The sequence below is a fragment of the Perca fluviatilis genome, chromosome 16 (assembly GCF_010015445.1).
Source record: "Perca fluviatilis chromosome 16, GENO_Pfluv_1.0, whole genome shotgun sequence".
Taxonomy (NCBI): domain Eukaryota; kingdom Metazoa; phylum Chordata; class Actinopteri; order Perciformes; family Percidae; genus Perca; species Perca fluviatilis.
This window is the reverse complement of record NC_053127.1, coordinates 3091139-3108206: the sequence shown is the minus strand read 5'-3', so window position 1 is coordinate 3108206 and position 17068 is coordinate 3091139. Positions and strand designations below refer to the sequence as shown.

At 42.5% G+C, this 17068-nt stretch overlaps 3 protein-coding genes across 3 annotated transcripts in view; 1 reads left to right on the top strand and 2 right to left on the bottom strand.

Moving 5' to 3' along the window:
- Nucleotides 1–662: 662 nt before the first annotated feature.
- On the bottom strand, nucleotides 663–3772 carry LOC120543555 (E3 ubiquitin/ISG15 ligase TRIM25-like). Its single transcript, XM_039776657.1, is given in 1 exon segment — nucleotides 663–3772. A coding segment is annotated over 1 exon segment (1662 nt). The 5' UTR covers nucleotides 3739–3772; the 3' UTR covers nucleotides 663–2076.
- A 5064-nt stretch (nucleotides 3773–8836) lies between these two features.
- Nucleotides 8837–9914, bottom strand: LOC120544231 (E3 ubiquitin/ISG15 ligase TRIM25-like; the record flags this gene model as incomplete). Its single annotated transcript, XM_039777856.1, has 1 exon — nucleotides 8837–9914. A coding segment is annotated over exon 1 (1023 nt), but the record flags the coding sequence as incomplete, so codon positions are not given.
- Nucleotides 9915–12732: 2818 nt separating this feature from the next.
- The window catches only part of LOC120543772 (complement C1q tumor necrosis factor-related protein 3-like), a 57552-nt gene continuing 53216 nt past the window's right edge, over nucleotides 12733–17068 (top strand). The window contains exon 1 of the transcript XR_005636393.1: nucleotides 12733–12867. The gene's annotated coding sequence lies outside the window, so the exon portion shown is untranslated. The remainder of the gene's footprint in view (nucleotides 12868–17068) is intronic.

Sequence of the window (17068 nt, the reverse complement as noted above, 5' to 3'; positions counted from 1 at the left end):
TTCAGACTGGTCTGGAAGAAAGAAGAGTTCCTTTAAAGCAGGGGTGTCAAACTCAACTTCCCAGAGGGCCACACTGGAAAAAGAGAATCACATCAAGGGCCAGACATGTAGAGTTTATTGACATGCTTTTATTTCATCGAAAAAGTAAAATATCTTTGCCTCAATTATACACATAAAGCTCTGAAAAAGTCAGCAAAAAAGTTCCAAAGCCGTCCTAGAATTTAGCAAATCAAGCAAAACAATGATTATATTTTCTAAGTATGCTACCACCCAGCTGACTCACAACAAGCTCTTTCACAGCCTGAATATTAAACTCTCTGGTTCTTCTGGGGCAATTTCTGAGTCTCAAAGTCAAATTCTGCTTTGAGTCTTGCATAATTACAAGATGATAAACAGTTTTCCATGTTTTTGGTTTGGCACACAACTAGGTGGGCCTACAATACAGAACTAATAAAGTCATGATTTAACTAAAAACTCATATGTTCTCAATCATATTAATTTGTTACTTAACTTAAACTTAACTCCAACACTAATATTCAAAACCCAATAATACACTAGAACAATACACGATGTCTTCCTAAAACAATGCAAACATCAACGTCTCAAAATCACATAATTCTTCCAGAACACTAACACACACAACAGAAACATCTAGTCAATCATACACATTATTGCAATTATCTTTATTGGGTTTTTTCACAGGTTTCCCAGCAATATTTACATTGTTAACATTTTAAGTGTTAATCATACACACTAACATCAGGAAGATTACACACACAGAGGTTGTGATAACTGGGTTAAGAGTTTAGTATATATATCACCAAACATGTCCTCTTTCTCTCTCTGGCTCCAACCAGCTGATGAGGAACATAGGGTCACAGTTCTCACACCCACTGCTAAAACTAATAAGAATGGAGAGAATTTGAAGCAAAATGGTTACATGTTGACAACAAATGAAGAGAAAAACACCATTTAAAACCATGAAAGAATCCAAATCAACATACTGCATTTACTCAAGTATCTGAATGCTGAAGATAAATAAATACAAAACACACTTTTACCCAAAATAACTCTACAACAGAGCGAATGTTAAGGCAGCATACCATGGAGACGCCACATGCAGACTGTATAAAACCAGACAGTTAACAGCACAAAATCAACTTGATTATAATGTAAAATGTAAATTGAAAAGAAAACACAGTGAAGTCATTGGGCTATCAATCAATTCTGTTACTGCTAAAACACTCCTTTTAAAACCGTGTTGTTGTGTGTGTGTCTTGTGTGTGTGTGTATATGTGTGTGTGTGTGTGTGTGTGTGTGGTCTGTTTGTTTGTTTGTGTGGTTGTGTGTGTGTGTGTGTGTACTCTAAAATATCAGAACATGGTGAAAAATGTGGATCAGTGTTCCCTAAAGCCCAGAGATCACCTCTTTTTAAATAGCTATTTTACCCAAAACCCAAAAGATATTCAGTGTAATATAAGATAACACAGGAAAGAGCCAGAGTTCTTCATATTTGAGAGGCTGAAAACAGCATTTTCTGACCGTTTTTTAATGAAAAATTATTATTAACAATACGGACCCTCGGCAGTAAAGCCAGTGTGACTGATCAGTCTCCCCGAGTTGGTCCAAAATGTTCCTCAGAACACACCGAAGAGACGAGACTTAATACGTCTCCATAACAGCAGGCGGCACTAATCTGGATTGTCGCCCCAAAAATGAAAACCGGCAGCTGATTGGACGAACTCGTTCAGAATCCGATATTTCATATTGTACTAAAATAGTTCACCGAAACGTGTTTCTGAAAACATCTGAAGAGAGAAATAGGCCGTGCAGTTGCTGAATCTGTCTTCATTTCAGATCAACAAAGGTCAGTTTAAAAGATTTTCCTCAGATTTTGAGAGACTCTAGTCACCTCATCCTGCTCCTCGTTTCCTGGTTAGGGATTCAAAAAAAATAAAAAAGCTACAAAAAACATGAAAGAACATGAAAAACATCAATCATTGAGAAAAAAACGCTGAAAACAAAGAATTTCACAAATAAAAAACCCCACAGAATTTAACCCTTAATGACTTCTGTCTATTTCAGTTTACACAACTCAGCAGAGTGTCCAAACCAATAAAACCTTAGTCCAGCATAGAGCGGCTGAGTGAATGTGGTCTGGACTCTGTGGAGGAGAGTCATGGTTTCAGAGACGCTGTAGAAGGACAGAATACCTGCACTGTGATCCAGGTACACTCCTATTCTGGAGGACTTAGGACCTGAGACGGGAGTTTGAACTTTGTTGGACCAAAATGTATACCTGTTGTTGTCACAATCTAAAGCCCAAGATTTTTCATTTCGTCCAAATCCACATTCATCCGACTCCCCTGCTCTGCTGATATTCTTGTATGCAACTGCTACATAAACTCCTCCTCTCCTCTCCACCTCCCAGTAACAACGTCCAGTCAGACCCTCTCTACTCAGGACCTGAAACATGTCAGTGAATCTGTCTGGGTGACTAGAATAAGACTGTTGTTGACTCATTACTGTAGCTTTCCTGTTCCCCTCAGATAATAACAGATCTGTGTTTGCTGTGTTTTGATCCAGTGTGATTTCATGTGAATATTTTAAGAATCCAGCTCTGGTCATCGGCTCTGGTTGTGGTAGTGAAACATCCACTTCAGTCTCTGTCAGTGAGATGTTTTTCCACTTCTCTCTCAGGACGTCCTGTAGGATATCTCTGACTTCTGACACGGCCTCTGTCATGTCCTCAAAGCAGCTCAGAGGACTGATATGGATGCTGGATGTTGATTGGCTGAGTGGTGAGAGTGAGGGGTAGTTGTGTAGAAACTGGGTGTGATCCTCTGTGTGTGAGAGCTTCTTCAGCTCAGCGTCTTTCCTCTTCAGCTCAGTGATCTCCTGCTCCAGCTTCTCCTGAAGCTCTCTGACTCGACTCACTTCACTTCTCTGCTGGGATCTGACCTGTTGCTTCACAAAAGAGCTTCTTTTCTCCAGGAGACGGATCAGCTCAGTGAAGATCTTCTCGCTGTCCTCCACTGCTTTATCAGCACAGAGATTGATGGCCTCCGCCTGCTGTTGAAGCAGCTTCACATCTTTCTCTCTGTCCTGGATTCTCTGCTGGATGTTTTGTCGACTCCCCTCGAGCCTCTCTGCCTCTCAGCTCTCTTGCTGCAGCTGAGACTATGTCGTAGCCTTGTGTTCCTCCATTAAGCAGAGAGAACAGATAAGCTGCTGATCAATACGACAGAAAATCTTCATCACCTCATCATGACGAGAGCAGACGTTCTCCTGGAGCTTCTTGGACGGCTCCACCAGTTTGTGTTTGTTGAATGTCTCTGATTCATAATGATGTTGAAGGTGTTGCTCACAGAAAGCAGCCAGACATTGCAGACAGGACTTGTGTGCTTTGAGTTTTCTCCCGGTGCAGACATCACAGGCCACATCTTCAGCTCCAGCATAGCAGTGATCAGCAGGAGCAGCTTGGAGTCCAGTCTTCTTCAGCTCCTCCACTAAATCTGCTAACAAGTTGTTTTTCAGCAGGTCAGGCCTCTGTGTGAATGTCTTCCTGCACTGAGGGCAGCTGTAGCTGTCCTTACGATCCTCTACATCCCAGTGGCTTTTAATACAGTTCATGCAGTAGTTGTGTCCACAGGGAGTAGTCACCGGATCCTTTAGTAGATCCAGACAAATGGAACAAGAGAAGGTTTCCCGGTCCAGCTGAACTCCTTTCTGCGCCATTTCACCTCTCGCTCAGTGACAACGACTGTCTGAGTCTCACTTCCTGAGAAGTGAGACTAAAAACAACATGTAGAGTGTTTGGGAGGAGTTATCAAGTTTAGCTTCATTCCTGGATGAGGAGCAGTTTGAGAGAGATACTGGGTGTGTTGCAATGCCCAATCTACCATTAGTATGACAGGAATGTTTTTGTACGCACTAATTGTATACAGACTGTACTGCAGGCAACAGTACATACCTTTATAAGAGCAGCTGCAGTTTGTACTAAAAGTAAAAATAAACAGTATGTGATAAGGAACACAGCAACACTTGTTTACAACAGAGCTCATTTCTCATTTAAAAACTCTTACTGACTTCAGCTTTTGGGAGGTAAACTCTTCTTAGAATCAGAGGGTTTGGAGACAGATCCCCAGTTTACTAAATGACTATTAATGTTATTAAGTATTTATTGTTTACAAAAATCCAAACAGAACATGGAAGACACGAATGATTCACAGCTTTCTGTTAGTAAATAGCAAATTTGCAAAGTAACTACAATCTGTGAAATATATAGAATAGATTTAGCGCAGCTTAACCATCATCAAAATGCTGCTGACATGTTAAATATAGTTCCGCCCTAGGACAATAACACATCCTGAGAGGGGTTTCTTCTGAATGATGAGGACTCTCAGAGTGACTGCAAGTCTCTCTGGTAAACTTACTGGGTTAAGATGAGTTCTGTTATGGTGAATGAAAGGCTTGATCCCACCAAGTAGCTCATCCAATCAGATCGAAGCATTGACAGCAATAGAGCTCAACAGTCCCGCCCACAACCTTGTTTTGAGATAAACGTCTTTTATTCGTGATGTCTTGGATAAGGACTTCATTACCCACAATCCTGAACAATCCCACAATCCCACAGTGATGCCTCTGATTGGTGGAGCTCATGCTGGTGAGGAGGGGAGCTTCCTGCACGATCCGTCCGCGAGGTTTCTACGACACTGCACGAATCACGATCTGTTCCCCGCTTCTGCTGTTAACCTCCACCGGGAACTAACGTTACTTTAGCTAAAAGCTAATTGGGCTAACCGCTAGCTGACAGCTTGATTCAGTCTAAAATAACGTTAACTCAAACTAAACACTGGGGAAAGCAGGCTACAGATGATGTAACAGCCGTTATATATTTTAATGGTTATTTTCATGTTTTATTTTGAGGGTCTTTTAAAATTATTACATGCTGTCTCAGCTAGCGGTTAGCCCAATTAGCTGTTAGCTAAAGTAACGTAGCTTCCTTTATTCAGTGCGGCGGTGGTTTTATGGGATGAGTAGTTCCTTCGCTCTGAAATGACGATATGTACACTCTTGTACCTTTGTCATTTTTGGGGATTTTCTGTTTGTTTTTCACTCCAAAATGGTACGTTGTATTCATATGAGTCACGTACCGTCTGGTTAGCCTAAGGCACGGTCTAAAACTCGTTACGTATGGATTTTGGGATTTTGGGATTTTGGGACGTCAATGGGAGAAATGAACGGGAAATTTACTTCAGGAACCCAAGGTCTCTAAGAGGAGGGGCAGGACTGTTGAGCTCTATGCTGCTGCCTTTCTAGTCTGAAGAAAGAGCAAAGTCGGTAGCCTTTCCTCATTAGCGCCACCTCTGTTCAGGAGAAGACTGCAACTATGACCACCACGCGGGAGTTTAAACAGTTACGGCGCTCCTGTGACGTCACACTGGTGCGCTCATAGGTCGGCTGCGGCGAGTATACCGGACGCTTGAGCAGGTTGACAGCCAGATCTTAAGGTCGTGACAAACGACGGACGATTATCGGCTCGGTGTGTCTCGGGCTTTAAGGACTCCGGGAGACTGAACAGGTGCTCCCAGTTGCACCGCCCATGGAGCTGCAATGTAGCAGAGAAAAACACCCGCAAGAGACAGACACACAGCAGGCCCTGCTCTAACAGACACAAAAACAAGGGGAAATTAAAGTGATGGTTCGGAGTAATTTACCCTAGGGTCCTTTGCACCATGACCTCGAGCCAAACACTCCCCCAGAAGCTTTTTTCACCTGGGTCTAACATTGGGCGAGTTAGCATAGAGTAGCGTTAGCCGCTGAATAGCTTAGCGCGGGGCTAATGGACCCACGTTTGTATCTCTGCTGCTTGGTACCGTCTCCCAAAGTGAAAGTACCGATTATCAGCAGACTTTTCCTCAAGACATCTACGCTGCGCTGAGAGAGATCACCGCCTTTTTGGTTCAGCCTGATATACCCTATATATATGCCCTGTATATATACCCTGTATATATACCCTGTATATTATAAGTTATTCACACACATGCTGCTAAATACATTTTACAGTTCAACACATCTCCTTTAGTCTCAAACGTGAGTCAGCTGCTGCCCTCTCAGGACCAGGATGGGAAGTTGTGTGTGTAGAAACACTGTCTGCTCTTTGTTTCCTCAGTATAATATTACATCTCTTGCCTCCAGCTCACCTGAGTGATCGGTCTGAGTGTTAAACTGGTGTTGTGGTTACTTAACTTGAACTTAACTCAAACACTAATATTCAAAATCCAATAATACACTAGAACAATACACGATGTCTACCAAAACAATGCAAACATGTCTCAAAATCACATAATTCTTCCAGAACACTAACACACACAACAGAAACATTTAGTCAATCATACACACTATTGAAATTATCTTTATTGGGTTTTTGCACAGGTTTCACGGCAATATTTACACTGTCAACATCATACCCACTAACATCAGGAAGATTACACACATAGAGGTTGTGATAACTGGGTTAAGAGTTTAGGAAAGTTGTTAAAGGTATTTTAAAAACTGTCATGGTGATCATAAAAACTGTAAAAAACAACACTATACTCTTACACACACACACACACACACACAGAGACACACACACACACACACACACACAGACACACACACACACACAGACACAAGCACACAGACACACACACAGACACAGACACACAGACACACACACACACATACACACAGACACAGACAGACAGACACACACACAGACACACAAACACACACAAGCATGCAGACACACAAACACAGACAAACAAACACACACACACACACACACAATGAGAAGACTATATGAGACATGCAATAATACAGTCAAAGATATTTTACATTTTCAAAATAAAAGCATGTCTCCCACCCAGATAATGCTTAGTCACAGCTAGTATATATATCACCAAACATGTCCTCTATTTCTCTCTGGCTCCAACCAACTGATGAGGAACACAGGGTCACAGTTCTCACACCCAAAGCTAAAACTAATAAGAATGGAGAGAATTTAAATCAAAAAGGTTACATGTTGACAACAAATGAAGAGAAAAACACCATATAAAACCATGAAAGAAACCAAATCAACATACTGCATTTACTCAAGTAACTGAATGCTGAAGATTAATAAATACAAAACACACTTACCATGGAGACGCTACATGCAGACTGTATAAAACCAGACAGTTAACAGCACAAAATCAACTTGATTATAATATAAAACGTAAATTTAAATGAAAACACAGTGAATTATTCGGCTATCAATCAATTCTGTTACTGCTAAAACAATCCTTTTAAAACTGTGTGTGTGTGTGTGTGTGTGTGTGTGTGTGTGTGTGTGTGTGTGTGTGTGTGTGTGTGTGTGTGTGTGTGTGTGTCTGTGTGTGTGTGTGTGTGTGTGTGTCTCTGTGTGTCTGTGTCTCTCTGTGTGTGTGTGTGTGTGTGTGTGTGTGTGTGTGTGTGTTTGTGTGTACTCTAAAATGTCAGAACATGGTGAAAAATGTGGATCAGTGTTCCCTAAAGCCCAGAGATGACCTCTTTTTAAATAGCTATTTTATCCAAAACCCAAAAGATAGTGTAATATAAGATAACACAGGAAAGAGAATAAATAGTTCTTCATATTTGAGAGGCTGAAAACAGCATTTCTGACCGTTTTTTAATGAAAAATTATTATTAACAATACGGACCCTCGGCAGTAAAGCCAGTGTGACTGATCAGTCTCCCCGAGTTGGTCCAAAAAGTGGCTCAGAACACACCGAAGAGATGAGACCTAATACGTCTCCATAACAGCAGGCAGCGCTAATCTGGATGGTCACCCAAAATTGAAAACCGGCAGCTGATTGGACGAACTCGTTCAGAATCTGATCTCATATTGTACTAAAATAGTTCACCGAAACGTGTTTCTTAAAACATTTGAAGAGGCCGTGCAGTTGCTGAATTTGTCTTCATCTCAGATCAACAAAGGTCAATTTAAAAGATTTTCATCAGATTTTTGAGAGACTCTAGTCACCTCATCCTGCTCCCCGTTCCAGGTTAGAGCTTCAAAAAAAAATAAAAAGCTACAAAAACATGTAAAAACGTCAAACACTGAGAAAAGACACTGAAAACATAGAATTTCACAAACAAAAAAACACAGAATTGAACCCTTAAATGACTTCTGTCTATTTCAGTTTACACAACTTAGCAGAGGCTCCAGAATACCCATAAACCATTAGTCCAGCATAGAGCGCTGCGAGTGAATGTGGTCTGGACTCTGTGGAGGAGAGTCATGGTTTCAGAGACGCTGTAGAAGGACAGAATACCTGCACTGTGATCCAGGTACACTCCTAACCTGGAGGACCGAGGACCTGAGACGGGAGTTTGGACTTTGTTGTACCAAAATGTATAACTGTTGATGTCACAATCTAACGCCCAAGATTTGTCATTTCGTCCAAATCCACATTCATCCGACCTCCCTGCTCTGCTGATATTCTTGTATGCGAGTGCTACAGAAACTCTTTCATCCCACTCCACCTCCCAGTAACAACGTCCAGTCAGACCATCTCTACTCAGGACCTGACACTCTCCAGTGAATCTGTCTGGGTGACTAGTATAAGACTGATGTTGACTCAATGTAGCTTTCCTGTTCCCCTGAGAATATAAAAGCCATGTGTTTGCTGTGTTTGGATCCAGTGTGATTTCACGTGAATATTCTAAGAATCCAGATCTGGTCTTGGGCTCTGGTTGTAGCAGTAAAACGTCCACTTCAGTCCCTGTCAGTGAGACGTTTTCTCTCTCTCAGGACGTCCTGTAGGATATCTCTGACTTCTGACACGGCCGCTGTCATGTCCTCAAAGCAGCTCAGAGGACAGAAATGGATGCTGGATGTTGATTGGCTGAGTAGTGGCAGTGAGGGGTAGTTGTGTAGAAACTGGTTGTGATCCTCTGTGTGTGAGAGCTTCTTCAGCTCAGCGTCTTCCCTCTTCAGCTCAGTGATCTCCTGCTTCAGCTTCTCCTGAATCTCTCTGACTCGACTCACTTCACTTTTCTGCTGGGATCTGACCTGCTGCTTCACATCAGAGCTTCTTTTCTCCAGGAGACGGATCAGCTCAGTGAAGATCTTCTCGCTGTCCTCCACTGCTTTATCAGCACAGAGATTGATGGCCTCCGCCTGCTGTTGAAGCAGCTTCACATCTTTCTCTCTGTCCTGGATTCTCTGCTGGATGGTCTGTCGACTCCCCTCGAGCTCTCTCTGCCTCTCAGCTCTCTCTGCTGCAGCTGAGACAGTGTCGTGGCCTTTATGTTCCTCCATTAAGCAGAGATAACAGATAAGCTGCTGATCAGTATGACAGAAAATCTTCATCACCTCATCATGTTGAGAGCAGACGTTCTCCTGGAGCTTCTTGGACGGCTCCACCAGTTTGTGTTTCTTGTATGGAGCTGATTCATAATGAAGCTGAAGGTGTTTCTCACAGAAAGCAGCCAGACATTGCAGACAGGACTTGTGTGCTTTGAGTTTTCTCCCGGTGCAGACATCACAGGCCACATCTTCAGCTCCAGCATAGCAGTGATCAGCAGGAGCAGCTTGGAGTCCAGTCTTCTTCAGCTCCTCCACTAAATCTGCTAACAAGTTGTTTTTCAGCAGGTCAGGCCTCGGTGTGAACGTCTTCCTGCATTCAGGGCAGCTGTAGCTGTACTTACGATCCTCTACATCCCAGTGGCTTTTAATACAGTCCATGCAGTAGTTGTGTCCACAGGGAGTAGTCACCGGATCCTTCAGTAGATCCAGACAGATGGAACAAGAGAAGGTTTCCCGGTCCAGCTGAACTCCTTTCTGCGCCATTTCACCTCTCGCTCAGTGACAACGACTGTCTGAGTCTCCCTTCCTGAGAAGTGAGACTAGTTTAAGCTCTGATCTAAAAACAGCATGAACAGTGTTTGGGAGGAGGTATCAAGTTTAGCTTTATTCCTAGACGAGGAGCAGTTCAAGAGAGATACTGGGTGTGTTGCAATGCCCATTCTACCATTAGTATGGCAGAAGTACCAATTGTATGCAGACTGTACTGCAGGCGACAGTATGTACTTTTATAAGATCAGCTGTGTCATTGCTTTTCCAATGACACAAGCACACAGACACAAACACACACAGACACAGACACAAACACACACACAGACACAAGGACACACACACCCAAGCACAGACACACACAAACACACAATGAGAAGACTATATGAGACATGCAATAATACAGTCAAAGATATTTTACTTTTTGAAAATAAAAGCATGTCTCACAGCCAGATAATGATTAGTCACAGCTAGTATTTACAGTATTTACAGAGAAGGGTCAACATCCTGACACCTATACATGAAAATATCCTTATTCAAAACAACCACATCTATTAATTTTGACTTAATTCAGATTCTGCTTCCTAAATACTAAACCTTGTTAGGAATGTAGTAAATTAAACACTTCGATTACATAGGACTCAAAATTATCAGTTTAGCATTTGATGATTTTTAAAATAACATTGCTCTCTCTCCCTCTCTCTCTGTCTCTAAAATAAATAAATGGCACATCCTAAGGAAAGCTCATTGTGGGACTGGCTCTAGTGGCTGTAATTCTGCACCAAGGCTGAATTATGGGAAAGAGACTTCAGATACAGTATTAATAATAATAATAATAATAATAAATTGAATTTATATAGCGCTTTTCATGGACTCAAAGTCGCTTTACAGGGCAGGGTAGATTATAAAAACATAACAAAACAAAACGAGCAAACAAAACAAGTAGAACAAAACAAGATACAGATGAAAAAGGGAGGGGGGCAGGTGGACTATGGGTAGGCTGAGGTGAAGAGATGGGTCTTGAGGCGGGACTGGAAGATGGTGAGGGACTCAGAGGTGCGGATCTCTTGGGGGAGGGAGTTCCAGAGCCTGGGAGCTGCTCTGGAGAAGGCTCTGTCCCCAAAACAGCGCAGGTTGGACTTTTGGATGGAGAGGAGACCGGCTGAGGTGGATCTGAGGGACCGTGAGGGTTGGTAAGGGGAGAGGAGGTCAGTGAGGTATGAGGGGGCCAGATGGTGGAGGGCTTTATAGGTGAGGACCAGGATTTTGTAGGTGATCCGGTGGGAAATGGGAAGCCAGTGGAGTTGTTTTAGGACTGGAGTGATGTGGTGCCAGGATTTGGAGCAGGTAATGAGGCGGGCGGCTGAGTTCTGGACCAGTTGGAGTCGGTTGATGTTGGTAGAGCTGATGCCGAGGAGAAGTGAGTTGCAGTAGTCCAGTCGGGAGGAGATGAAGGCGTGAATGAGTCTTTCAGCAGCGGGGGGTGTGAGAGAGGGTCTGATATTAGGGGACCACTAAGGTCTATATAAAAGAGACTTCAGATACAGTATTAGGGGACCACTAAGGTCTATATAAAAGAGACTTCAGATACAGTATTAGGGGACCACTAAGGTCTATATAAAAGAGACTTCAGATACAGTATTAGGGACCACTAAGGTCTATATAAAAGAGACTTCAGATACAGTATTAGGGGACCACTAAGGTCTATATAAAAGAGACTTCAGATACAGTATTAGGGGACCACTAAGGTCTATATAAAAGAGACTTCAGATACAGTATTAGGGGACCACTAAGGTCTATATAAAAGAGACTTCAGATACAGTATTAGGGGACCACTAAGGCCTATATAAAAGAGACTTCAGATCCAGTATTAGGGGACCACTAAGGTCTATATAAAAGAGACTTCAGATACAGTATTAGGGGACCACTAAGGCCTATATAAAAGAGACTTCAGATACAGTATTAGGGGACCACTAAGGTCTATATAAAAGAGACTTCAGATACAGTATTAGGGGACCACTAAGGTCTATATAAAAGAGACTTCAGATACAGTATTAGGGGACCACTAAGGTTTATATAAAAGAGACTTCAGATACAGTATTAGGGGACCACTAAGGTCTATATAAAAGAGACTTCAGATACAGTATTAGGGGACCACTAAGGTCTATATAAAAGAGACTTCAGATACAGTATTAGGGGACCACTAAGGTCTATATAAAAGACACTTCAGATACAGTATTAGGGGACCACTAAGGTCTATATAAAAGACACTTCAGATACAGTATTAGGGGACCACTAAGGTCTATATAAAAGAGACTTCAGATACAGTATTAGGGGACCACTAAGGTCTATATAAAAGAGACTTCAGATACAGTATTAGGGAGGAACCCACTATAAAATTCATATAAAAATAATAAAGTAAGAAAAAAAGAAAAAAGACTTCAGATACAGTATTAGGGGACCACTAAGGTCTATATAAAACACAGACACAATCATACAGACAAGCACACACACACAGAGAGACACAAGCACACAAACAGACACACAAGCACAGACACACACAAATACAAAGGCAAACACAGACATACAAACACACAGACACAGACAGAAGCATACAGACACAAGCACACAAACACACATTTTTCTCTCTCTTTCTCTCTCTCTGTCTCTCTCTGTCTCTCTCTGTCTCTCTCTGTCTCTCTGTCTCTCTCTGTCTCTCTGTCTCTCTGCCCTCTCTCTGTCTCTCTGTCTCTCTCTCTCTCTGTCTCTCTCTGTCTCTCTCTGTCTCTCTCTGTCTCTCTCTGTCTCTCTCTGTCTCTCTCTCTGTCTCTCTCTGTCTCTCTCTCTGTCTCTCTCTGTCTCTCTCTCAGGCTGACAGGTTGCGTTCTCAGCCTCTCTGTTGGCTGGAGGCCAAGCAGGAACTTTAGGACCCTTTCCCTCGGCTCCTACCCTGGTCTTCCAACACGTTGTCACCAACATCGGAAATGCCTACAACTCAAACTCAGGTAGCTCTGATATTCTAACAATACATTTTAGAGATGCACTGATATCAAAATATTGGCTGATTACTAATATTTAGCGAAGTTGAAATGGTCTGTATGAATCAAGTTTCTATGATACATTGTATGCACCGATAAACAAGGGTAAACAATTTGTAAAAGTAATGTATTTCTTTTTTGCAAAACATTATGTAAATAAAGTGTTTATCACAATCCTTCAGCTGCCTGGTTGGTCAAGAACTCAGAGCATGTTTTCATTGCATACGAGCATGAGACATCTTGTTTTATGAGTTCTTCTAAAGGCGCTACGCTGCTGCTGGAGGTGGGAGACATCGTGTTTGTGCGTCTGGCGGGTGACACTAGGGCGTATGACGACATAAATCACCACACCACCTTCAGTGGCTCTCTGCTGTTCACCATGTAAGACAGAAACAGCAGCTCTGTGATAGTCACGCAGGTTTTGTCTTCATAGCACTTCATAGATTTTCTCTGATTTCATCTGAATCTAAATATCAATAAGTAATAATTGTAGACAGGTAACTTTTTTCCTTCAAATATAAAGTGATTCATGTTTCTCATTCTCTCTTGTTTCTGTCATTTTAGTTAAATAATAAACATATATCATTGCAATTGTATCTGGGAGTATTTCTTTATTCTGTTTGTTTCAACTTTAACTTATTGAAAGCAGATAATCAAATTCAACATCATAACAGTATGAAGAAACAACGAATGGTAAGCTGTTTTTACATACTTTATGAACTCTAGGGCTGGGACAATATGCTTTTGTCCAGGGTTTGATTCTTTCACCATTCATGGGTGCCGATTGGATATGTTTCGCGGTTTTAATTTATTGCAAACATCTTGGACTTTTGAGCCTGTTAAAATCATTACATTATCCAATAATAGACAGGGACCACTGAAGATATATTAAAGTTCATTTTACTTGAGAACCCAACAAGGAGGCAGTCTCCGCACTACAGAATAGTACAGACAATCACCTAACGAAAAGCTCTCTACAGCTGCTTTTTATAATAAATGTAATAAATAAGGATACACAGTAGATGTTCGTCAATTGTTATCTTGTCAGAGTCGATGAGGTCTCCCCTATCTGGTCTGGGAGGGCATGTATGCCCTCAGGAACACACCGCGCTTAGACAAGGACAAGCAATGGCTCCATGTTATCTTCTTTAGAGTATTTAGTAAAATATTATGCTATGCAAACAGTTTAATAATAACAAGAGAAAGTATGTCAATCAAAATTTCCCTAACAGAGCCCCAGACCAGCCCACCACTCCTTGCACTCCCCATCAACACATGTACACAGCAGCCCATAATACTGCCACTAAGCTGAGTGGTGAGTAAGATAGTATGATAATGTCTCAGTGAGTCTAAAAGGCTGCCTGGCTCCTGATGACAGGATGGATAAAGGTTGAAAATACAGCAGGCTGTCACTAAGATATCTTGTACAGTAAACAAGTGACAAATCTGTAAGTTAAACCTACATTGTGTCATTTTTTGAGTTGATTCTTAGCAAAAACCCCTTTCCTCTTTCACAAATATGAGCAAATTCATGTGTCATTACTTCACACTAACACCAACACACACACACACACACCAACACACATACAGACACACACATATACACACAGACACACACACATACACACACATATGCACACAAAACACACACACACAGAAACACACACATACACACACATATACACACAAAGACACACACAAACAGAGACACACACACACAAAACACACACACAGAAACCCACACACAAAACACACACACACAGAAACACACACACACACACACATATACACACAAAGACACACACAAACAGAGACACACACACACACAAAACACACACACAGAAACCCACACACAAAACACACACACACAGAAACACACACATACACACACATATACACACAAAGACACACACAAACAGACACACACACACACAAAAAACACACACACACACAAAAGAACACACACATACACACACATATACACACAAAGACACACACAAACAGAGACACACACACACAAAACACACACACAGAAACCCACACACAAAACACACACACACAGAAACACACACATACACACACATATACACACAGACACACACACATACACACACATATGCACACAAAACACACACACAGAAACCCACACACAAAACACACACACACAGAAACACACACATACACACATATATACACACAAAGACACACACAAACAGAGACACACACACACACACAGAAACCCACACACATATACACACACAGACACACACACACACACACACATATACACACACACACAAGACACACACACACACACACACACACACATACACACACACACACACACACACACAGACACACACACATAACACACAGACACACACACACACACACACATATACACACACACACACAGACACATACACACACACACACACACTACACACAATATACACACAAAGACACACACAACACGACACACACACACACACACACACATATACACACACACACACACACACAGACACACACACACACACACATATACACACACACAAACACACACACACACACATACACACACACAGACACATACACACACACACACATACACACACATATACACACAAGAGACACACAGACACATACACACACATATACACACACAGACACACACACACACAGACACATACACACACACACACATACACACACATATACACACAAAGACACACACAAACACACAACCCACACACATATACACACACAGACACACACACACACACAAATACACACACACACATAAACACACACAGACACACACACACACACATATACACACACACACACACACATAGGAAAGACAGGAGACCGAGGCAATTTTGTTCCACTTTGTGGATCTCAGGGGAGGTTAACACATTAACACTTCACTCATGCCAGGACAGACAAGACAGGTCCGCCTCTGCTAACATAATTTTTAGGAACCCAATCCAGTAATTCTGTTTTAGGGCCACTTCCTCACTGTTGTCTCCTCTACATACCTCACTCTCACTGCTGTCTCTCACATACTTAAATTCCCACTGCTGTCTCTCCCCACATACCACTCCTCCTCTCACTGCTGTCTCCTCTACACACCACTCTCACTGCTGTCTCCCTCTTACATACTCACTCCCCACTGTTGTCTCCCCCACATACTCACTCCCACTGCTGTCTCCCCACATACCTCACTCCTCTCACTCACACCTCCCTGCCACACCACCTCACTGCTGTCTCCTCTACATACCCACTCTCTTTCATCATTGCCCTCTACATACCTCATCACTGCTGTCTCCTCTACATACTCACTCCCCACTGCTGTCTCCCCACATACCACTCTCACTGTTGTCCCCTCTACACATACCACTCTCACTCCTCATTGTCTCCCACATACCACTCCTACTGCTGTCTCCTTAACATACCACTCCCTTGGTCAGTTGTCTCCTCCACTGCTGTCTCTCCACATACTCACTCTCCACTGCTGTCTCCTCCATACTACACTCCCTCTATCTTGTCTCTCCACTGTTCTCTACATACCACTCACTCACTGCTGTCTCCCTTACATCCACCACTCTCCTCACTTCTCTCTACATACTCACTTCTCACTGTTTCTCTACTCACTCTCACTGCTGTCTCTCTCACATACCACCCTCTCTCACTGCTGTCTCTCTACATACCCACTTCTTCCTGATACCCTACATACCACTCCTCACTGCTGTCTCTCTACACCACACCTCTACTGCGTCTCTGCAGGCTTCACTCCCAATTGCTGTCTCTCTACACATACTCACTTCCCCCCCTCCTCCCCCACTGTTGTCTCACTACTCCTCACTACCATATTGTCTCTACATACTCACTCTACCTCTTGGCCTCTCTACATACCACTCCCCACTGCTGTCTCTACATAACTACCTCTCACTGCTTCTCTACATACTACTCTCTACTGCTGTTGCTCTTACATACTACTCTCACTGATGTCCCCCCCTCTACATACTCACTCCCACTCTCATGTCCTTTCACATACTCACTTCTTACTGCTGTTCTCTAAATACCCCCACTGCTGTCTCTTCAATACAATCTCACTGTTGTCTCTACATACTCACCTCACTGTGTCTCTCTCCATTCCACTCTC